Source organism: Centrocercus urophasianus, unplaced genomic scaffold, assembly GCF_019232065.1.
Source record: "Centrocercus urophasianus isolate 14NV4802_14NV808 unplaced genomic scaffold, USGS_Curo_1.0 seq_14, whole genome shotgun sequence".
Lineage (NCBI taxonomy): Eukaryota > Metazoa > Chordata > Aves > Galliformes > Phasianidae > Centrocercus > Centrocercus urophasianus.
In genome coordinates this window covers 50,792,300-50,815,210 of record NW_024884586.1, presented here as the reverse complement: position 1 = coordinate 50,815,210, position 22,911 = coordinate 50,792,300, and the positions used below count along the sequence as shown (strand labels likewise).

General features: G+C 43.2%; 2 protein-coding genes across 3 annotated transcripts in view; one reads left to right on the top strand and one right to left on the bottom strand.

The window, feature by feature from the left end:
* KLHDC1 (kelch domain containing 1) overlaps positions 1 to 14,575 on the bottom strand; it is a 28,900-nt gene extending 14,325 nt beyond the window's left edge. For both annotated transcript variants that reach the window (XR_006168019.1, XM_042813832.1), the window contains exons 1-7: positions 14,366 to 14,575; positions 11,832 to 11,902; positions 9,741 to 9,858; positions 8,766 to 8,884; positions 6,748 to 6,826; positions 5,806 to 5,889; positions 3,853 to 3,936 (exon numbers count right to left, since the gene is read on the bottom strand). Coding sequence is in view for 1 of the 2 variants with exons in the window: in XM_042813832.1 (XP_042669766.1) it covers positions 3,853 to 3,936; positions 5,806 to 5,889; positions 6,748 to 6,826; positions 8,766 to 8,884; positions 9,741 to 9,858; positions 11,832 to 11,902; positions 14,366 to 14,467 (657 nt within the window). In the remaining variant the exon portion in view is untranslated. The remainder of the gene's footprint in view (positions 1 to 3,852; positions 3,937 to 5,805; positions 5,890 to 6,747; positions 6,827 to 8,765; positions 8,885 to 9,740; positions 9,859 to 11,831; positions 11,903 to 14,365) is intronic.
* Positions 14,576 to 18,332: 3,757 nt separating this feature from the next.
* Positions 18,333 to 22,911, top strand: part of POLE2 (DNA polymerase epsilon 2, accessory subunit) — an 11,090-nt gene continuing 6,511 nt past the window's right edge. Inside the window, exons 1-3 of the mRNA XM_042813626.1 lie at positions 18,333 to 18,400; positions 19,723 to 19,823; positions 22,013 to 22,162. Coding sequence (XP_042669560.1) covers positions 18,333 to 18,400; positions 19,723 to 19,823; positions 22,013 to 22,162 — 319 coding nt within the window. The remainder of the gene's footprint in view (positions 18,401 to 19,722; positions 19,824 to 22,012; positions 22,163 to 22,911) is intronic.

Here is a 22,911-nt window from a genome sequence, read left to right as displayed (position 1 = left end):
AAAAGGTTAAAAAGAAATATAAGCATGCATACATTAGGCATCAGATGCGTGAAGAGCTGCTGAAAAGACTGCATTACTACTTCATCAATCTTTATACGAAAACTTTCTGCTTAAACATGAGACTTCACCATCTTTTGGACTAACTTTCCTTCCTTCCCACTTTCTCCCATTCCTGATTTTCAGGGTCTTACCTGGAGGAACAGAGTCCACATAATACTTCTGAGCCTGTTTTCAAATGATTCCTGGTACAATTGATTTTGATCATCATCTTCTTTTACCAGCTCTAGCTCCAACTTTGGAAAAAGGTGCCCTTTCCTCCCAGAAGGATGAATAGGAGAAGCCTCATGACACTTCCTGGCCCTTTCTGGTTCCTTGTAGAGCCTTTTCCCTGGGAAGATTTGTATTATGGTGAACTAGAAGGAGAAGGAGGAGCAGAGCAACCCCATATTTGCTCCTTAATTTATGGACAAAAGCAAGACTTCACCCTCTGGGGGGAGGTTACTCTTCTCAGGAACCGCAGTTCGTTACTGATGCCTTTAGCTTTCCTTCCCTGCTTCATGTCTTACATCAACTCCTCACGCCTCACTGAATGTTTCCTAAACTCTGTAAGCTTCCTTCATTTATTTCTGGAATAGAAAGTGAATTGATAATAAGGTATCTCTAAGGTGGAAATTACACTTACTACTCTCATACAAAATTAAATACAGCTTTCCAAAATTTCACTCGTCTCTCATGTCCTTCTCAAGTGGCTTCAGTGAAATTTAGCAAGTGGTTATTAAGAAAGCAGGTGCTACTTGAGGGAGAGAAAAACCCTTTCAGGCTGGAGCTTTCTTGTATTTCTGAATCCTGCAGTGAAACAGACAGAATTAACAGAAGCCAGAGGGCACGTCCTCTTAGGGCATATCTAATTACACAACAGCTCAGTGGAGAAATCACAGGTGAGCTCCAGTTTACTAATAACTTTACTTGTGGGTAGCAGAGGCTGTGTGGAAGTCTTAGCTGGAGTCACAGAGCAGTTCAATTGCAACAGGCACAGTGCAGCAACCCTGGCTTAGCTTGGACACAGCACACGAAGCAATCCTGTTCTGCAAAGTACCTCTGCACCACAGAGAGACTGAGAGAAAGCCAGAGGGAGCAGAGCTTTGAAGGCCACAGAAGTACAAAGAAATTAATGGTAGATCAGAAGGTCCTGAGCTGCAGATTTTGTTCTTCACATTTATTTTCTCTCCCTCTCATGTCTGTAGACTTGCTAAATGAGAGGCAGGATTCAGTTCAGCTGTGGTTAGCAAGAATTCATTTATAGACCTCACAGCCTACTGCAGCTAACTGTGACACACGGTATTTGCTTAAGACCAGATACTTTTTCGGTCTCTCCCACTACCCATTTATTTCCTTAGATGTTTGTAAATCATGTTTGTCCAAACCCACAGCTCTGGAAGCTACTGTTTGCAGTTTTGCCAGACAGAGGTGGGGCTTCAGCAACAATCCAAAGATTGTGAGCCTGTATCAAAGGCAACATAATGCAGACTGCTAAGAATCAACACGATCAGCCTTGGTTACTTTCCTCTCTGACTGCCCTGAAAAGGCACTTGGGTAAAAACTTTTCCCTCAGCGGTGGGAAGAAATTCAAAGTGAATAACTGACTGCATATTTGATTTCTGTGGCCATTTTCCACCTGCCTTGATCTGTGTGTCTGGTCTCCATCTGAGCAAGCAGGAGTAAGCCATTTTGTAACAGAACTGTAGGCTTTCCCTGAGAAGAACGAAAAAAAATCACAGCACCACTTTTATAGCTTGAAAAATAAGGAGAACTTGAATGGGGAAAAATTACAGGAAAGAATTACAGAATTACAGAAAAATTACTACCTTGAGAATTCAAGGTTTAGGTTATCAAAGCTTTCTAAATGAAGCTGGTGTATGTTCACTATAGGACATTTCCAACCAACAGTTACTTAACTCCTTTTCTTGCACACAGTAAAACTATGGAGACAGAGTGCTTTCAAAAGCTCCTTTACTGTTACTTTTCATAGCAATAGAAAGCATAAAGGCTCATCTTCTAGCTGAATACGATTAAAGGCTATGAATCAGTAACAGGTAAAAAACAGGCTAAAACTGTAGCAATTTTTTATAAATATGGATGAGTGAGTACACAGTAACTTAAATTAGGTGGGTTGTTTTTTTTTTTTACTTGCCTCACAGAATGTTTCTCACATTTCTTATGAATTCCAGCTCATATGGAGACGTATAAAAATATTATCTTACCTATGCTTTTGCAGCAGCTCTAAGAAGAGTTGGTACATTTTCCCTCCCATAACAAAACTAATCTGGCAAAGAACTTTCCAGATGCTTGGTGAAACCTGTATTAGTTAAGACTACTCACTACCATCTCTGTTTTCAGACATAAGAAAGGGATATATATTATTAATATTGGATTGCTGCCTCAGGCTTAAATACTTACATTTATTTTATGCTTCAACAGAGAAGAAGTGTAAGGAGAAAATTTCCTCTAACCAATGCTAGAAAAATTAAATGTTTTATTGAGATTTTAGTATCTCCCTACTTTCCAGTGGTAGCTTCAAGTTCCTTAGGTACAGATGACCAACCATAGGATTATACCTGTGACTTTTGTTTTCCCCCAAGTGAAAAAGTGCCAGGAAAGTAAGGAACTTAAGAGTTAAGACAATACAGTGAGAACCCAGCTTTGCTTTAAACATGCACAGTACATCATCTACATCTCTTTGCCCTTGATGATTTCTAAGTGGCAGTAGAATTAAGACAGTGTGCTAAACAGTACAGTCTTAGATCAGCTATCAAGAAAGTACATACAAACCTTACTCTTGTGGTCAAGAGCCTCTATTGGACACACAGAAAAGAGCTGTTGACAGCAACGTCTCCAATGCTCTTCACATATTCTTTAACAAGGACACAAAACATGCTGAAGGTAAAGACAGACTGCAAAACTGGAGTTCAGAGAGCAGAGGAGAGGCTTAATGGGACTGAGATGACTGCTGGCTGCAGCAGCCTGTGCTATCAGATAACGTGCTGCAGCTTGCTGGGCCAGCTTGAACGTACAGAGCCATGAGCTTTGTGTCCAGACATTGTAATCACATCCTGCTTTTCTAAATGACCATATTTCAGACACTAGTATGCAAAAAATAGTTTAAATTATCAAGCCAGCTGAAATCTGGTATTTCCTACCTTTCAGAAGCATGTGTTGCAATTGTAAATATAAAAATATATCAAACACACTATAATAAACTTCAAATTCCCAGCAGGTAAAAATGAGGAAGAAATGACTGTTCTGACATAGTTTCCCTTTCTCTAGGAAAGAAAAATAGCACAAGCTAAAATCCTGGTTGTGTTCACTACTTGCTATCATTTCATTAAGCAATGCATAAACCTGCAATGCTGTACCAAGCACAGAATACTAGCATCCCTCCATTTATTAAAATCTGATCTGCTGTCAGGTTTGTTCTCTCTCTGCTTCTCAAGAAGCATCTCCTACAGATGCAGGTCAGCCATTTTTGTTGATTTCTAAGCATTTACATTTATCATACAGTCAATCTGCTTTTCCCTTTTTGGTACAATTCATATTTCAGCATCAATACTGTAGAGAGAAAGACAGAATCTCCCTTTTGTAAGGCACAGGGGAATGAAAGAGCATTCTGGGTTCACCACTCATAAACATACTGGTTAGGCCAGTAATGCTTTGGACTTGTTTCTACTGCAAAAATAATTTGCTTTAAAACAAACAAACAAACAAGAAAAAAAACAACCTTCAAAACAAGGAAACAAACTCTACCAAAAAAAAAAATAACGTTACCACCAATAAATGTTTTAATTATACACTAACCAGCACTCGTCCTCCAAAGATGTATCCTTTATTTCCCAGTACAGCACACGTGTGGGCTGCTCGAGGCTGAGGTGGATCTCCACCCTGGAAGGATCAATAGATGTCATTTCACAACGTGGTCAAAGTGTCAGCCAAGGACTCGTGGGCAGTCGGTCACAAAGGCCAACAGGCATCGATAAATAATTTATAAGCACATCCAAGACTCCACAGGCATTAGAAGATACACAAAGCTGCTAAGGACAGCTTCCAGTGAGTTCCTTCAGTTGCTAATGCTTAATGTATTCCCTCCTGGTCTAATTCATCAATGATTTATTCAAGTGAAATTCAATTCATCTATCTTTACTTCCTAAGCATGAAATTAAAATAACACATCAGTAACTGCTGATATATTCCAGGAAACTTTACTTTTTCCCAAGTGCAAACTATCAGGAACTGGTACCAGACATCTCTGGGATCAGATTCTTAGTGTTTGTGTAACACCTAACAGCCACATGCTACAAAATCTTCCCTGGGTAAGTTGGAAAGAGATAGCTTTTATTTTTAAATAATAATTTCATTTTTTTGCATTTAATTTTGTAGGAATTTCAGAACATCTGGTAAATAAAACCTATGGCAACAGACCTTGTTGCCATATACCTCTAATGAGTCTTTCTGTAAACTCAGCAGGATTTTCTGAATCTCTATATTATTCTATTTAATGTCAGTATTTTACTGGGAAACTGAGTATATCCACTCCTTTGGAAGAATACTGAAATACTGTATTTGCTGGAGGCTATCTGGACTGTTTATTCTAACCTGACTGCATGACTATGAGGGATTTGTTGAAACATTTTTCAATACTAGGCCCCAAGACAATACAGCAACTGCATTTATCCAGCACTCAAACAATGCACACGTAACCCCCTCATATTAACCAACATTTGTACTTCACAAATAAAGACTGCAGGCCTCATCTAACAATACAGATAGGTTTTCTGTCTCTCTCTTGGCCTTTTTTAAGGCTATGAGGGCTGAATGTTAAACCAAGAGAGCCTCAATTTCAAGACCACTGTTGCTATCACTCACACTGACTGACCTATCAGCTTTATGAAAAAGGAGAGGGGAAAGAAGGGAGGAAGAAATCCCCTGGCCAGCCTTAAATTCTCATAGGGCCAACTCTCAGTTATCTGTGAAAGCTCACCCACATTGCAGATTAATTATACACAGTTGCAATCAACCAAACAGCTTCACATCGAAACAGATCAACAGTGTTCATCAACACCAGCAGGCACCACTAAAACCATTCATACATTTACACCACACACTGCCCAAAGACCTTTGCTGTGTCCCAGAAGGCCTTTGCTAGGACATGCAGCATGGCTTAATGCTTATGCCCCAGGTAAGGAACATTTCCAGCCCTGAAAGAACTACAGGACAGCCCAAGAGGCAGCAGAATGCATTCTGTAGGATCCACACGTGCTGTGTGAGGGCCACTGGAATGCCTCCATGCTCTGACTGATTCTCAGCACCTCTCTGCTATACACAATAAATGGTTTTGGGGAGTATTCCAGTGCCTCATCCTTCCAGTAATGGAGAGCTGACAGTAATTTTGTATTCCCAACATTTGAAGTCTGAATACAAAGCTCTGCATTCTAGGTATGAAATACTGTAGCATCTAATCTATACATATTACAAATAGCTCTCTGAACCTTTCTATATTTTTAGTCTCAGAACATGACAGAAGAAACCCAACACCCATCTAATCACATCCTGGAGGGAGAAAGTCACGGTGTCAAACCTTGAGTCCTGCACATTTCAGTTCTGTCAAGCATCCTCCTGTTCAGCATTACAAACCAGTGTGACACCATGCATATTCCAATTGTTTGTCCTGACATCAATTTCTAGAGCTTGGGAACTATTCAAAATGCAGGAAAAACACAATTATCTCAGACAGCAAGACTTAAAAACACTCACTCTAATTGCAGGTTGAGACCAAGTTTGTGTGTTTGTATCAAAAACATGAACATCATTATGCCATCCCCAGAAAATCTGTCCTTCCTAAAAGAGAAGTTCAGAAATAAAAAATGTTATTTCATCTTAAAATCTATGTGCTCATTAAAGGGTACAGACTGAGAAGTGATCTATCAAAAAGAAAATAAACTGAACTATTTTATTTAAGGAAAAAAACCAAGGAGGGCTGTTTTAAAGTGTTTTAGAGGAACTTGGGTGTGGTTAAAGCAGACCAGCAGCAGTCGGAGCATTAGGGATGATGGCTCTTCTGAAAACGAGTTTTGAGCTCCAAAATCAGTGGCTGCAGTAGGCAAGTTCTACAATATATCTTACTGCACAAAGTAGTACATTTCCTGTAAGGCAATATTTAGCATGTGAGCTAAGGCTCTGCACTCCTTTGAATGCATATCTATTAATTCATGTGAATGGACACTTTCACCAGACTCCTTCCTTCTGCCATCTGTAGGAGCTCATTACAGTCATTAAAGCACCTAGCATTGACTTGGTAAAGAAATTAAGAAAAACCACCAGTGGTGTTTGTCCATTACATCTGTGAAGCTATAATATTCCCTGCTATTACTTCAAGGAAAAAAAGAAAATCTAACATACTCTGGGAGTTCTATGCTTAAAGTACACTTTCAGATTTTAAATACTGTCTTTGTTTTCACTTTCACAGCATTTTGTTTCATTGTACTCAAAGCCTAGCAGTGGGTGCTACAAATAAATGCTCAACCCCATCCAAAGTGCAACAAGAGATTTTCAATAGAAGACTCAAATTTACATTTGTGCTGATTCTACACATAAAAGACAATCAAGCAGACCTTCACACCTAGTGAGCAAAGCAAAAAGGCCATGTTTTGACAATCAGGAAGGACAAAACATTCTAAGTTGCAGGAAATCCCTTACCCAAAATGCATCATGGACATCAAAGCAATCACTCAGCTCATTGTGCTTCCTACAGCCATAGCCCCCAAAATATATTAGCCTGAAACACCAACAGAAAAAAGAAGTTAGCTTTTAACATAGCATTCAAATGAATAAGCTGTAATGATCAGTTTCAAGTTTTGCTTTACCTACTGTATTATGAATAACACAAATACAAATATTTCACGTTGCACCTAATTATACATAGAACCTTTCCAGCACGAAGGTAGAACTGTTACAGTCCTCTGTGCCTGACAAAAATCCACCTCTATGAGGAGGGAGATACAAGATACCTCCAAGTGCCCACTCTGCATTCCTCCACCCACAAGTTTATCACAGTCATGTTTGCAGACACAAGGCAAAATGACACATTACACACAAGGCAGAACATCTCCACGCTTTTTCCACTTCCCATGCTTCTGCAATATTTGTTAGCTTTCCATAATCCCCCTTTTTCAACTAATGTTCCCAAAGCTCAGCTCACAAAGTCCTTCCATAACTCAAGAGATTCTTCCAACTAAAAGTTACTGAACATGCTGCAGGCATCCTCACACACCTCCTGGCCTCATATTCCACCCATCAAAGAGCCATCCACAGGAAATGGCTCCTAAAGGTTTGTTTAACTTCAGCATTTGAGGGTATTTGGTATCTTGGGAGAGGGCAATTAAGGAAATGATGCCATGGTGAAGTCATTCCAGACTGACATTCCTAAGCAAACACAGAATCACAGAATCATCCGGGTTGGAAGGGACCTCAAGGATCATGTAGTTCCAACCCCCCTGCCTAGCAGGGCCACCAAACACACACATTCAGATAAACAGTGAAAGCATCGTGCAGTACACTAAGATCTGCAAATTCACACCTTGTGAAATTCTAAGGTGCATAGCTGGGCCCCACGTGCTCTTGTTAAACAAAAAGGTTATGCTGGTTACACTCTGCCACCTGAAACAGGTGATCTCAGTGTACTGATTAAGTTTATCTATTCAGACTACCTTTTAATTTTGAATGATCTTGCATTAATAGCAAATGCAGCTTGCTTCAAATACACGGAGACACTGGAGCAGGTTGCCCAGTGAGGCTGTGGATGTCCCTCCCTGGAAGCACTCCAGGCCAGGCTGGATGGGGCTGGGAGCAACCTGCTCTAGAGGGAGGTGTCCCTGCCTGCAGCAGGGGTTGGGACTGGATGATCTTTAAAGTCTTTTCCAATCCAAACCATTCTGTGATTCTAAGATACAATTTTTGTTTATCTTGTAGTTAAATTAGAATTACAAAACCAAGATACAGCCCAGATGCATCATACAGCTTAATCTGAACATCTCTAGTGTAGAATCCATCCGAAGCATTTACATTTTGAAATGTTTAGCATATACCACATTCTTACTCATTCACAATAATTTTGTCATAAATAGCTGACATCACTCAGTTGTGACTACAGATGCCACAATCCAGCAACCTGCCATAATAACTGTAAAATCTGATGTAAAATATGTTTTAGCTAAGCATTTTTTTCCCCAAATATGCTCAGTAATTATATAACACATACATGGGCTGGCTTGGATCTTATAATGCAATGATACTGACATGTCCTTGCAATTCTTAGTACTTGTATGCTACTAAAAATACTTCAAAATATACTAAATATACCCTATTGCAGGAAATAAATTAATAGCTACATAACACAACAGAAATTCAATGTCATTTCTACACTGATTTCTTTTAACTTCTGGAAGTAATACAAGTGCAATAGTTTTTACCCAAAGCCTCAAAGCAACCCAGAAACTTTCCCTGAGCTTCCTAACCCTCTCCTAAAGCATGTTAATACTTACCATTCATTCAGCTCACACGTGAGAGAACTCTGGTATAAAGTTAGGAGAGTCACACAAAATCCCACAGCAACTCAAGCTAAGATTTAGTGTCACACATCACCAGCCTGTGTTCTCTTCATGTTATAGCACTCCCTCTCTGCAGTCAATACATAATAAATATTGTTAATGTGTTACCTGTCCTTGTACACCCAGCAGGAGAGCTTGTCACGTGGTGTAGGAGGTTGACCTTTAAAATTGGTGATTTTTTTCCACCTATAGGTTCCATTTTTTGTTCGCAAATTAACATAATACAGCTTAAAAGAGAAACAAAATCACAACATTTTCAGTATAAATGGTGCTGAACGATCTGGCACAAAGTGGTACCAAAACCAACATCCCTACCCCCAGAATATGCTGTTCCTTTAAAAAATAAAAACACAGTCTGAACTTCATAATAGATAGCAACGCATGGCAAGAGCCCCATTCACCACAAAAACACAGTTAAAACACGAGTGGCCAGCTTCCTTGCCTTCTCTGTCGGACCAGCATAGTAATACCCTGCTCCTCCTGCCAACAGAAGCCTTGCAAGCAACCTGCAGCAGCTCTCTGTTCAGTTCTAATAACCACAGGTATTTCTACCTGACCTAAATGGAATACCCACACCAAAATCAGCAGTGTTTGAGAAGGGACTGCTAACCTGAAAGGTGACGGCAGCCTTCCTATCAGTTATTTTCTAGTCTGCACTGAATTCTCACCTGCCTCTGCACTAAATGATAGCAAAGCCGCTTCGCTCTTTGGTTACTGTGAAAACCAGCAGCTATATTTTATCTACTGCTCACTATGTGAGGAAGGTAATCACCAAAGTGATGTGCAAGATCAATTTCAACTGCCACTATCAATTTTTTTTTTAAAGTCCTCAGGAAAGCTCTGGCAATTCTTAGAAATGAAATGTTTCAAACTGAGTCTCGTTCTGAAGCTACGATTCAACAAAAATCCAAAGAAAAAAATAAATGGAGTTGAACATTAAAACAGAAAGGGGTTTTTTTGGTCAGTTTAAAAGTACACTTTTTCTACAAACGAGAGTTTTTCCTTACATTTCTCCATATTTCAGTCAGGTCAGTATTCCTGTTTGTTCAAATACGACACGTTATGAAGAAAAGAACACAATACCCGATTACTGTATCCTTTATCATCAAATCCACCAAAAATGTACAGCTTCCCATTAATGCTTGCTCCACAGCTTCCTGACATGGAGGTAGGCAGCTCTCCTTCCATCAGGTGCATCGTCCTGCAATTTGGCAAGTATATTAAGTCTCACAATGCTGTTTCCAAACATGCTAAAATGAACAAACTCAAAGTACAGGTATTAATGATTTTTGTGCTTAAAGCTAAAAACACAGTTGCAGTGTGCTGGCTATAACTAGTAGAAACCACAGCTGATACAGGAAGTCAGGCTCTGGTGGTATAAGAGTGCTTTCACTTGAATATTGTGCATGCATTTATGAAGCTTCTCAAATTAAAAGGCTATTACTATGGCTAAAAAAATAGTTATTAAAACACTGGAAATAGTATTAGCAATAATTGTAAAAACTCCTGAAATTAGAACATGGTATTGTTCTTTATAACTGAAGTGGAGAACTGAGGCAGAAGTAGAAATACAGGTCTGCAGTTCTCACTAATTGTGGTACTGGGTCACACCTCAATCAGTCACTTCTCAAACCACAGTTTGCACTGTATTTAGCACAACACAAAAGCTTTAACAGTGTCAGTTTCATCAAGAAGCATTCAGCAGTCCCCAGCCTTCTCCTTGCCAGTGTCACCTACAAACCAGTAATTTCTGTTATGTCTCTTTCCTCAGGCACGGCCTCCCACCTGGTTCCAGTATTTCTTTTCTCTGCTAGGCCTACTGACCAGACAATCCCATTCACTCCCATCTTTGCCACATCTGCACTTCAACCAGATGCCTTCAGTTTCTACCACTGGTGACCATAGAGAAGAGAAGGATTCATGCAGCTTTGAGTTCTGATGCTCGACCTTATCCCAGCCTACAAGAACTGAAAGCAGCTTCCTTTAAAAGGAAAAGCTTTACATGTCCTTAATCACCAGATGTGAACGATGAACGTGTAACCTTACTGAACACTGTGCTGGACAGCAGCAGTACGGGGCACTGTGCCCAAGTATCTTTGCTCTGCCATCAAAGCCACCTTCCCCTTCTCTGCTCTTGCTCTCTTGTTCCTGTGTCACGCTGTGCACTCAGCTGTATGCACACAACTGCTGGTGCTGGAAGTGAATGAACTCAAAAACTGATCCATCTGAAAACTAAGTCTGAAAAAAAGAGAAGTTAAATATAACTCGGATCGCTTTCCTGATCCAATTTCCTACGTGCCCATATGAACAGCTGTACCAACACACATGATACAGCAACACGGGGACGGGGGAAGGAATGAGAGGATATGGGGTTGCTTTGGCCAGCCCTTTCACCAAAAGACACAGACAACAACAGCCAGAATGCTGCTTTCAAAGTCAGTCATTTGACCAAAGCGTGGAATTTCATACATACTATAAGATGCTCTATTGAGACAGTCCTGATCCCCTTCTTCCTCAATTTCAAATTGATGTTTTTCATATGGGTAAGCAAGAAATACATAAACAGTTGGGATACTAGAAAAGCAGCTGGCAGAGCACACATATGAACCCAAATTAATCCTACTTGACAGACTGAACACAATTACAGTAGATTCCGTAAGAAAACTTTGAACAGAAGCATTATTATCTCTCTATATATGATATATAAGCAGAGTAAATAAAAAATGCAATGATTAAAGTGCTAAAGACATGCAAGATTTGGTTAGTTAAGAATTACTTTTACAAATACACTCATAACACAGTTATAAGTAATAGCACAAATACATGTAATTGTAAATAGATCAACAACCCAAATATTTAAATAGTCCTTGAACATTAATGTATGGAGGACAAGGCACAAGTAAAATACATCTATTGTAACAGCAGAGACTTAAGTGGCCATTTCAAATGTTCTTTCAAGAAAAAAAGCAAAGCAAACCCCACAATGATATTTAAGCAATTAATGTGTAATTTGGAAGTATACGTGTCTGTTTTCCAGTCTTCGCATTACACACCTGCAATGTGAACTCCCAGTAACCAATAACTCACATAACTGAAGTCTTTGCATGGCAGCTAACTATAACCTACACAAATACCAATTTAGTATATTAATTAAATATAAATAATTCAACTTACCATAACCCACTATCCATTTCATAGATCCAGAGCTCATCATTAGGCAAATACACTTCATTTTCTTCAATCGACTAAAAAGGAACAAAAAAAATCAGATGTTTAATCACTCATATATTATGCACCATATATTTTAAAATGAATACCAGATCACGTTACTTAGCAACATGGAATGCTCTTAAGGATATGATCTACCAGAACAGTCATGCTTTTTTGCTCTGATCGTTACCTTTTTGAGCACGCAGCTCAATAATGCTAATAATTTACATTTTATACTAGAAGTTCAAAGAAGATGTTTTTCCTTTTGCACTGGGTCTTTCCTCAAGTCACTGAGGCAATTCCAGGCAGAACATAGCAAAACAAAGAGAAAAGCATAAACGAAAAGCACATGAGCAGTTATGGGTAGCAGCAGCATGAAGGGCCTTAACCAATTGTCAAATACAGAAAAGCTTAATGGATGTCATAACATGAAGGAGAAACCTGACTGCTCTGTGAAACAGGAGCTGTATATGAAAGAAAAATAATTTGGGAAATACTGATGAGAAAGGATAACAGCCAGGAAAAGCAAATCTGAAAGAACGTGATGGCAGAACTCCAGCTGGGTAACTATTGTGTCATTATTGCCTTAACCTTTGCGAGGAATTAAGGGAATAAGCAGCCAGAGAAATAAAAAGCATAGATAAAAATGAAATGAACGAGAGTAAATGAGCTCATACACAAAATGGAAACGTAGTTATTAATTACTGATATTCATTACTTGCCCTTATTATTACCTCATCAATTTGAGAGGTGTTGAACAGGCAAACAAGCACTACCTTTGGTACACTTTATCCTGCCAGGTGCCTTTCTCTGCCATAGCACACAGTTCGCAGCTTTAAAGGAAGCGCAGAAGTCTGCTATATTTAATCTAGGTACAACTGAGGCCAAGAATTTGCTGGAGAACCAGCTCTGAATAATAAGTCACTGGGCAATAGGCCACCAACAGCACGTAAAAGGTAAAAACAAAGTCATATGTTTTTGTGAAGGGTTACACTAGTCAGGTCAATCCAACCTGCGTTTCAGAAGACTATGGCACAGAGATTTCCAGGGAGTTAGATGCTGCACAGCTATAGAGTATTACTGAATATAAGGACAAAGAAGTGTATTAGACCTTCCTGAATGTGACAGAACATCTGATGTGTTCATATTTGAGAGGCAGTTAACTTCCTCAAAGTTAAACCATGACATCTTCCTCCTACACCACCTACTGAAGGCCCTAACAGGAAAGAACCCTGCAGGAACAGCTCACAGGACACTTCACAGCTTCCCAACAGCCCTTCAGTTTCTCTCTCTGTATTTTCAATACTGGCAGCAAAACTCCTTTCGGGTCAACTGATCAAGCACTGGAGCACAGAAATCCTTCAGATTCCACAAGCCGCTCAGCTCTATCCCATTGCTTAAATTGAGCACTTCAGAGAAGAATATTCTGATTTCCAGAAACCAGAGGGACCTGATTGCCCCAGAAGCGTGCTGCTGCCTGCTCACAACATACGATCTCTTCTAAACTTCACATCCAGGAATAGCTTTGTTTGAACACAGAGCAGTTTTGCTTATCTAAAAGCTAACCTGGGAAAAACAAGGGAAAAACAAGTAGTGAGAAGCAGCATGTTTTAACCTAGAGAAAGACCAGGACTGCTACTTCCAACATGCACATCTTAGGACCAGTGGGTGCAGGCACCATGGATAAAATGAACTGTATACAACACTGCGTTCTTATTTTAAAGGCTAAATTAACTTAGAACTAAGAACCACAAGGATTTGTTTATACCAGAACTGACAGTGATGCCTTGAAGGCAAAGAGCAGGTGTGTTTTCCGCCTGGTACCAGCTTAGCTGTGAACCAACAGAACTGCTTTCTAAGGAAGAAAGCACGCAGCACTTAACTACTAATAAGCAAAAAACGCAGGGACTCAACAAGAGCACAAATTACACGATGGAGAAAGAAAAACAAACAACAAAACATCCGCAAATTAACGCTGACACGCCCGAAAGGAAGGAGGAAAGGTATTTAGCCCAGAGCGGTCGATCACAGGTTGAGGAAGGGTCGGGCTCCGGGCAGCCTTCCTGAGCGGGTTACAGTGAGAACCCAGCAGGGCGGTTAGGAGCACGGCGGGCTCCTCCCTCACAGCAGCCACGACGGCCGCGCCCAACGCCCACCCCGCGCGCCGCCGCCGTTTGAACCTCCCGCCCCCACGGCGCGCGCCGCCCCAACGGCCAATCAGCGCCCGCGCTGAGGTAAACAGCGCCGCGCCGCCGGCCCGCGAGGGGCTGCACCGGCCGAGGGGGCGACGCGGAGCGGCGAGGCAGCCTCCTCTCAGTCTTCTGCCAGTCCCCCGTCAGCCCCGCTCCGTGCCGCTCCCTCACCCCGGGGCGCCTCAGCCCCGTGAGGAGCGCGCGCCCCCCCGCCGCGCGGCTACGCGTCCCCCGCTCGCTTTTCCTCTCCTCCCTCCCCTTCTCCCCTCGCCCTCGGCGCCCTCCGCCCGCCTCCTCCCGCCTTACCACGTATCCCCCCCACACGTAGAGAAAGTTGCCGTCCACCACGGCGCAGTGACCGCTCCGCTCCTCGGCCACGCAGAACTGCTCCATGGAGTCTGCCGCCATCTTAGGGAGGAGGAGGAGGAGGAAGCAGCTCGCGTGCCTCAGCGCTCGCACCCCGCCAACGTCTCCTCTAGGAGAGGCTGCGGCTCGGCGCCGCTCGCTCCCCTCGGGCGGACGGGAAGCGAGGAGGGTCCAAAGGGTGGGGCGGCGGCGGGCTGCCCTCTGCCCTGTGCTCCGGCGCTGCAGGCGGGGCAGGCTGGCGGCGGGGCTGTGCTTAGCTGGCTGTTCGCGGCTCTCCCGGAACGGGACCTGTCAGAGAGGGTGCACAGCCGTATGTGTCTGGTGAGGGGCACGGAGAGATGGATTTGAGGCCTGAAACCTGACGGTAAAAGCACGGGAAGGTGCCGAGAGTAGGATACCTGAACATAAAGCCAGTGCAGGAGTCGGAAGGGAGGCTTGTGTTGAGGCAGAGCTCAACGTGGGACGTGGCCTAGGACAACCATAGTGAAACTTGGCTTGTTCAGCCTGGAGAAAAGAAGGCTGCGGGGTGACCTCATTGCAGCCTGCAGTACCTAAAGAGAACCTACAGACAGGAGGGGAGTCAGCTCTTGGAAAGGGGAGATGACAGCAGGACAAGGGGAAATGGCTTGAAGTTGAGGGAGGGCAGATGGAGGTTGGATGTCAGGGGGAAGTTGTGTGCTGTGAGAGTGGTGAGGTGCTGGAACAGCTGCCCAGAGAGGCTGTGATGCCCCGTCCATCCGTGGAGGTGTTGAAGGCCAGGTTGGATGGGGCCCTGGGCAGCCTGGGCTGCTGTGAAATGTGGAGGTTGGTGGCCCTGCATGGCACAGGGGAGTTGGAGCTTCGTGATCTTTGAGGTCCCTTCCAACTTGGGCCATTCTGTGATTCTCAGAAACTTGCTTGTCTGGCTCCTGCCAAACAGCAGCTGCGAAATACTTCTGATAGAAAAACAATTGTGTAGCATTTCAAACCACTGACCTTAGTGAGGGCTATTCTGTGAATTGCTACCGTCTGATCTTCAGCTCTAAAGCAGATGAAGCTTCCAACCACAGGTGGCAGAGCACTGCAGGGGGATCCCAGGGCTGCTGTGCAGGATCTGCATGTTGGGGCCACTGCTGAACTTAACTGCATGGAGCTGGTGCTGCAAGCTCACTGTGAACTCATCAGGGAATCATTTGAGTTGGACGGGACATATTGAGGCCATCTGTTCCAATTCCCCTGCAATGAACATGGACATCTACAGCTCCATCAGGTGCTCAGAGCCCCAACCAGCCTGACATTGAACATGTCATCTCCCATCATGATTCCAACTACAGTTTTTCTCTGAGTGGTCACTACCCTTCAACCCCCCCCAACACACACTCCTCCCTATTGGCTTGCCCTTGAGCAGCAGGCTGAGATATGCATTCATTCCCATTTTAGCTCCTGCACTGTTCAGTCAACAACCCAGTGAGTTTCAGCCAAAGAGTGGATCCATTTGGAATGAATGGAATTTGAAATAATCCAGGTACAGCTCTTCACGAGTAGCAGTGTAGAATTTCTGAGAAACATATATTTGAACATCTGTAAAAGGACACAAAGTGAGACACATTTCCTGATCAGAAGTGATCAATAAGGGAGGACATTAACTGTCAACGGTTGTTAAAATTAATAAAAGTAAGAATGATGCACTGGGATGATGATTAAAGCACAGGAAGGAAACATTTGATAGAGAAACACATCTGTAAGTCAAGTAGAGCTATGATGTGATCTCAGAAAGATACTTTGGGCAGTATGAAGCAGCTCATGTTTTTTGACCATGGAGTACTGGTCAAAAACGAGATAATCTGTCATGTTTGGTATAACAACAATTCCACCCATCTATCTTTGGCTCTAGGCAGATGTGCTGTGTGATCATGGAATCATAGAATGGCTTGGGTTGGGAAGGGACCCCAAGGATCGTCAAGTCTCAGCCCCCCGCCATAGGCAAAGCCACCAACCTCCACATTTCACAGCAGCCCAGGCTGCCCAGGGCCCCATCCAACCTGGCCTTCAACACCTCCACGGATGGACGGGGCATCACAGCCTCTCTGGGCAGCTGTTCCAGCACCTCACCACTCTCACAGCACACAACTTCCCCCTGACGCTCAATCTAAACCTTCCCTCCTGGAGCTTAATTGATCACGAACCATCAGACTGTCTCAGTCAGCTCCCTCCTCTCAAGCCATGTGTGCTGATGCTATAGTACTCATGTCAAGAGTCATTGCAAACTGGAGGCGAAGAGCTGGGCCTGGCTTCCAGAGCATGAAAAAGATGGTTCTGGGAACAGAAGTCTGTAGCTCACACTGGAATACTTTTATATCTCTGGTGGGAGGCTCCAGGCAACCTACCAGAACCCCAAGCACTGCAGGGTGCCGCAGGAATTTTCTCTGTGTTCCTGGTTTGGTCATGTGTTTTAAAAGAAATTAATATTTCTTCTGTTAGAAGAGGGCTACCTTCCTTCTCTGGGTGAGACATTGGCAAAATCAGATTATTTTATTTTTTATTTTTTTAAGAAGGAAAGGCAGTAATCTTAGCAAATAGAAGAACTTACATAAGGTTCATAATTCACACCTATCTGAGATGAAAAATGGATCGTGTTTCCTGCCAAAATAGCTGAGACCTGTCAGATGGTAGCTTTATATCTAAAGAGAGTAGATAGATTCAGCTTCGCCCATGAGCTTCCTCCAGATGAGGGGAATTGATTATAAATGATGCAGTTGAGAATGGACTACAGAAAATAAGCTGACATTTTCAATCTGGCTTTATATCCCCAAAGTGTTTTGATTGAGGATCTTTCTTTCAGTTACTTTTTGAGCCTTCTGTGAAACAAAGGCCGTACTTTAGTAGATGAGGCTGGGAGGATTTCGATGAAGTATCAGTCGTTTTTTGGCTGGAGAGGAGGCAGCTGCCCCACAGGACTGGAACTGCAAGAGGTGCAGTGCATTTACTGTGCTTTGTACCAGGACTTAGTATGCTGTGACAGACTTCAGATGCTCAAGCTCAAAGGAAAAAAAAGAGTGTAATTCCCTGCCTGTGTGAAAAGTCAGTCGTGGGGGCATTTATAGAATCACAGAATCGCTCAGGTTGGAGCTCCCAAACCCCAACCCCAGCCCACCCGACTGTGCCCACTGCCCACATCCCTCAGTGCCACATCTCCACAGCTCTGTAACACCTCCAGGGAAGGTGACCCACCACTGCCAGGCAGCTGTGCCACTGCAGCACTGCTCTTTTGGAGAAGAAATCTTTTATCCAACCTGATTCATCTTTAAAGATGCTGGAACATTGACAGCCACTGCTGCAGGGCGATGAACTGAAGAACTTTGAGTTCATCTTCACGCGTCGTCAATGCTCCTCTTCAGCATGGAGCTGCTGTAACGTGAAGCTGTGGGTGCAGATCAATACAAATCTTTTACAGTGAGGGTGGTGAGGAGCCCACTGGAATGGGCGGCCCAGGGAGGTGGTGGAGTCACCGACGCTGGAGGTGTTCAAGGAGCGTTTGGATTTTGTGTTGTGGTTTAGTGCGAACTCTGAGCGAGTTTGACTTATACAAAATTTGGGGACAACTGACATTGGTGAAGACGATGTTTGGATGGGACAGATATGATGTCAGAGCAGAAGAAAACAGACCAGGATCACCGCGTGCCCTTCCTTTACTAAAGGTGATGAGCAACAGACCTCCCAATTCCAGCACACTGCTGACAGCTGCGACCCAGGCCTGACGAAACTTAGACCAACCGATCCGAGAGAGAGGAGAAATTAAGAGTCGAGCGATGGAGCGCGAGAGCTGCAGCTGCACTCGGCATCCCGGCCGGCCCGCGGCCTCCTCCCACCCCGGGGCAGGGCCGGGGCGGCGGGGCGGCGCGGCGCTGCTGGGCGCCAAGCGGCAGCCATGGAGCCGGAGCGGCTGCGGCGCCGCCTGGGCTGCGCGTTCCGGGCGCGGGGGCTGATGCTGCGGGCGTGAGTAGCGGGGCGCGGGGCGGGCGCGGAGGCGGCTGCAGGCCTCGGCCGGGCTCGGAGGCTCCTCTCGGGCTGCCCGAACGCCTCCTGCCCTGCCGTGGGCCTCTTCCGTCCACCTCCGCCCGTCGCTCGGGTCTAGGGAGCGCCAAAAGCTGCCTAAAAGCTCTCCTCCGTCCCCTCCCCGATGAGCTGCCGCGTTGTTGGGTCGATACTCGAATTTCGCCTTTGAGGATTCTGCATAGTATCAGCTCTGCTTTGTATCTGATGTGAATAGATTGTGATTGTTTTAAACGAGGTCCTGGCTCTTTCGTTAGGAGACCGAGCCCCGAGCCTGCTGTTAAACAGCAATGCGAAGGTCGGGCCGTTAACCGAGAGCCAGTTTGATTGTCTGGCAGAGGATGGTAATAAGAAAATCGTTATCTTTAACTGCAAGAGTGTATTTAAGGATGAGGGAAGAAGTGGATTTGTAATTCTCATTTAATTTAGAATGTGTGATACTGAGGGACGTACGTGCCTTAATGGACACGGTGAGGATAGGTTGGGCTTGGGGATCTTAGAGGTCTTTTCCAACATTAAATGATTCTGTGATTGTACAATAACTCCAGCATCACAGCTACTGATAAAGTGGAGTGAATCCTGCAGAAGGCAGTTGAGGCTAGCGTGGGCTTGCAGTACCTGAGGGATGAGCCAGCTCTGTTCAGCCCTTGGGATGGAAGATGGAGGTGATCTAGCTGTCCAAAAGGGACTTGTGGAGAGAAGGAGCCACAGCACAGAGAAGGTGTGAGAGGCAGCAAAAAAAGCTCTGGTTTTGGTCTCCTTGGTTCAAAAGAGATATTGAAAAATGGGGGAGGGCTCTGTGGAAGACCACCAAGGTGATTACAAAGTTGGAGAATTTAGAGTCGTGGAATTGTTTGAGTCGAAATGGATCCTTAAAGGTCATGTGGTCCAATTCCCCTGCAATGAACAGGGACTCCAACAGCTCCATCAGGTGCTCAATTCTGTCCAGCCTGACCTCGACATGTGGAAAAATGCTAAGGATTTGGGTTTGTTCAGCCTCAAGAAGGAAAGGCTCAGGGAAATTTAACCCCAATCTTGTTCAAAGGTAATTAGGAAGAAGGAGGAGGGACTTCTTAACAGCACACTGTGACAGGACAAGAGGCAGTGGGCGCAAGTTTTAAAAAAAAATCAGTACTAATAGTTTCTACTTTTTTAATCACAGGGCATTTAGTGATTGTATGCACATCTGCCAAAACTGACACAGTTCATATGAACTTTACTGAATGTTAATTGCTTCTTGAGCTAACTTTCTTTGTTGACATTAGGGAAGCTGTAAAATATCTCACTGAAACTCTTCAGTCCCTCAATGAAGAAGAGTTTGAAGACGTAATTGACAGAATCATCGATGCTGTTGAAAAACAGCCTTGTAAGTAAACACTTTTTTCCTAAGCTTGCTAAGATTATCTTGCACTTACAATGTTATTTAGACAGAATTACTGACAACTTACGCACTACAGTGTCACTCTGGTCTAGGAGGTTGATCAAGATAGATGTATTTGTTGACATTTTGTTTTGTTAAATACTGAAGTTTGTAATGTCAGCAAAAGTCAGTGTCACTTTGCTGTTTGAAAAGTTGGCAAGTTGGTAGCTCCTGACTTTTGGATTCCAAGAGTAGTGAAATTCTTCACTGCCAGCTACTAAAAGCTCCTAGCTGAGTTTGCGTGGGCATCTTTGTATATGAAACTGTCATCTAAAACACTCAAATAAACCCAAGAAATAGCAAGAAGTTAGTTCACTTGTTATTCTGTAGCCCAGGTCCAGAGAAATATTAATGTTGTTGACAGCTGTAATTTTCAGAGCCTCGCTGTATCTGTGAGAACAGTTACCTCCCTTTGACCAGAGGTCACTGCACTTGCATTCAGGTGGAGAGGCAGGTAGGAGTGCTGTAACAATCCAGTACATGTGCTTAAAGCAACTATGGAAGGAGATAACAGCACCTGAATCTCTGTTCAGCATCTTCTGAACAGCACCTGAATGTTCTCTGTTTGCTCAAGGCAGGTGCTGATGTTCTGTTATGCTGACTGATCTTGCAGTAATGTTGGGCTGAAGGTGCTGCTAACAGTTGGGGCACTACAGCAATGGATGAGCTGTACATCCTTGATGTATGAAAATGCATCAGATATCATAAATGGCTGAGTCCAAAAGTGAATCCAGAAAACTCCTGGGAAACCCTCTTTATGCATGAGACACTCTATGAGTTGAACTATTGCTGGTAGCATTCCCACAACTCCTGTAATTCTGAGCATGTCTGAAACTCTGTCATCCTGGCAGGAGTTTTTTCTTTGGGTGCCATTTCCTGCTTAGTCTGGACTGTGTGTCCTCAGACACAGTGTCCCTAATTGTGGGCCACAAAACACAGAGGTTGTCACATCCTTACTTAAAGAGCATGGCTGAAGGAGGTGGCACTGATGCCTAACATGCACATGTGTTCAATAATCTGAGCTCATGAGATCCAGAAAACCTGACCAGTTTTTTGGCTGAGGAGATTCGATCCCATATAAACGTTAGGCCTTATATGAGTTCGGGAAACATTCTCAGCTCTCCTATTTAAAGCAGGTTAAATGAAATGTGGGCATTTGATTGCTTTATCTATAGAGTAGCAACAACAGAAGTTATAACTTTACGTTCTTACACTAGCCATTGGAAAACACAGCTGATCAGATAGGGAGCCAAAGCAGTTTGAAGAGCTGGTCCTCACCTAGTGTGAAGCCTGCTGGTACAAATTCACATGTGCACATTTTTGAGCAGTTCTAAATCAGTACAAGAAGCTCCAGGGCCAATGTAGTACCAATGTGGTTGGTGTTTTTGCTAATGCTGGTCTTTGTACAAGGTGGGATTTTGTGCAATAAATGCCAGCGTTGTCCAGCTAATGACCATGAGTTGCTAGAGACCACAATTTGGATGTGCTGATATCCCCCCTGATTCTTGCTGGCTCACCTGGTGCCCCTCCTGCTCTGCACTTCAGCACTGACTTACATGAGGTGTGATTTTGTTTCCTGAGTCAGCAACTCCAGCAGTCAGGCTTGGCAGCACTGACCAAATCCTTTTGTGAATCCATGCCTTGGTGTCCTTCTCAAATTCAACAAGACGTCAGCGTTTGGAAATGTTTTTGGGTTTCAATTATCAGTTTAACATCTATGAAGGCAACAATGTGCCTGTCTCCAAGATTGTGCTAAGCTGTTTGAATACTTATATATGACAGCAATCTGTGTGATAATGTTCTGGAATAAAATTAACCTTCAGAATGTGAAAGTTCTCATCTAACACATTTGTAGTATATTTGGCAGCTTTGCATAAGCTATAATTGTCTTGCTGTCCGTGTTTAGTGAATTAATGGTGGGCACAATATGAGTGTGGGTTAATTTTTTGCTTGAGATGCATCCTACTGGTAAGAATACTAAGTGATCCATCCTGTGTGCTGTTACCTTTTTGAAAATATGCTTTTTTGTGTAGTAGAGAAGACTCAACCATTTCTTATAAAGTATTTGAGACCCCCACGCTTTCTTACCACTCTCCATATGCTGCACTTTTAACTCTTGGAAATTTTCTTTCCAGTGTCAACTAATATGATTGAACTGTCCACAGTGGAAGCAGCTGTCCAAGAATGTAGCCAAGCATCAGATGAAACAATGTACGGTGACATTATTTCTTTTTATTTGATGTTTATGGGAGTTGTATGCATGCCTTTATTTCTGATTGGGAAATAAATGGCAGGTGTTTCCAGCAGTGCTACACATGCCAGTAATTGCTTTGTGCTTTGTCTTCCTGATGCTGCCTTGGAAGGTTGGTAATGTTCCTTCTTAGAAAATTGGTTCTCATGCATAGTCCTCTGGGGGATTCTAAATATAATGCCGACATTCTGGAATTAAAATTACATGGTTATGTGTTACATGTGACACAGATTGAATATTAACCAATGAAATAAACCAATAGGGAACTTGATACTTCTGTTCGTTTCTTTATTTCCTTTTCTCCAGATGAAAGTTATATGAGGTTGTTTTTGTGACTTTCATAAGATAGCACTTGGAAAAGTTTTCCTCCAGGGTGCTGCTTTCTGCTTTTTCTGTGCTTTTTTTGGTCTAGCAGGGCTGTTATTTGGAAAACCATGATTGATTTTCACTCTCTGATAACAAAGCAGAGAACAATTACTTGAGCTTCTGAGAGTTTTATTTGTGATTGTGATGAATGTGTTTTCTTCAGTGTTTGCCTTGTGTATTGACATCGTAATGCAAATCATGAAAATAAATGGTTTGTTAGGCATGTCAGACACTGTGATCCCACAGTTCCTCAGTGTGAAGCATATTTATTTATTTTTGACTTTTCTCCTAGTCATTGGAACCTTTCTAATGCTGGTGGTTTCAATGTGACTTTTTCTTATGTCGCCTCTTACACTTAAATGCATTTTTTGCTCCTGACAGGCTGAGGGAGCTGGGCTTGTTCAGCATGGAGAAAAG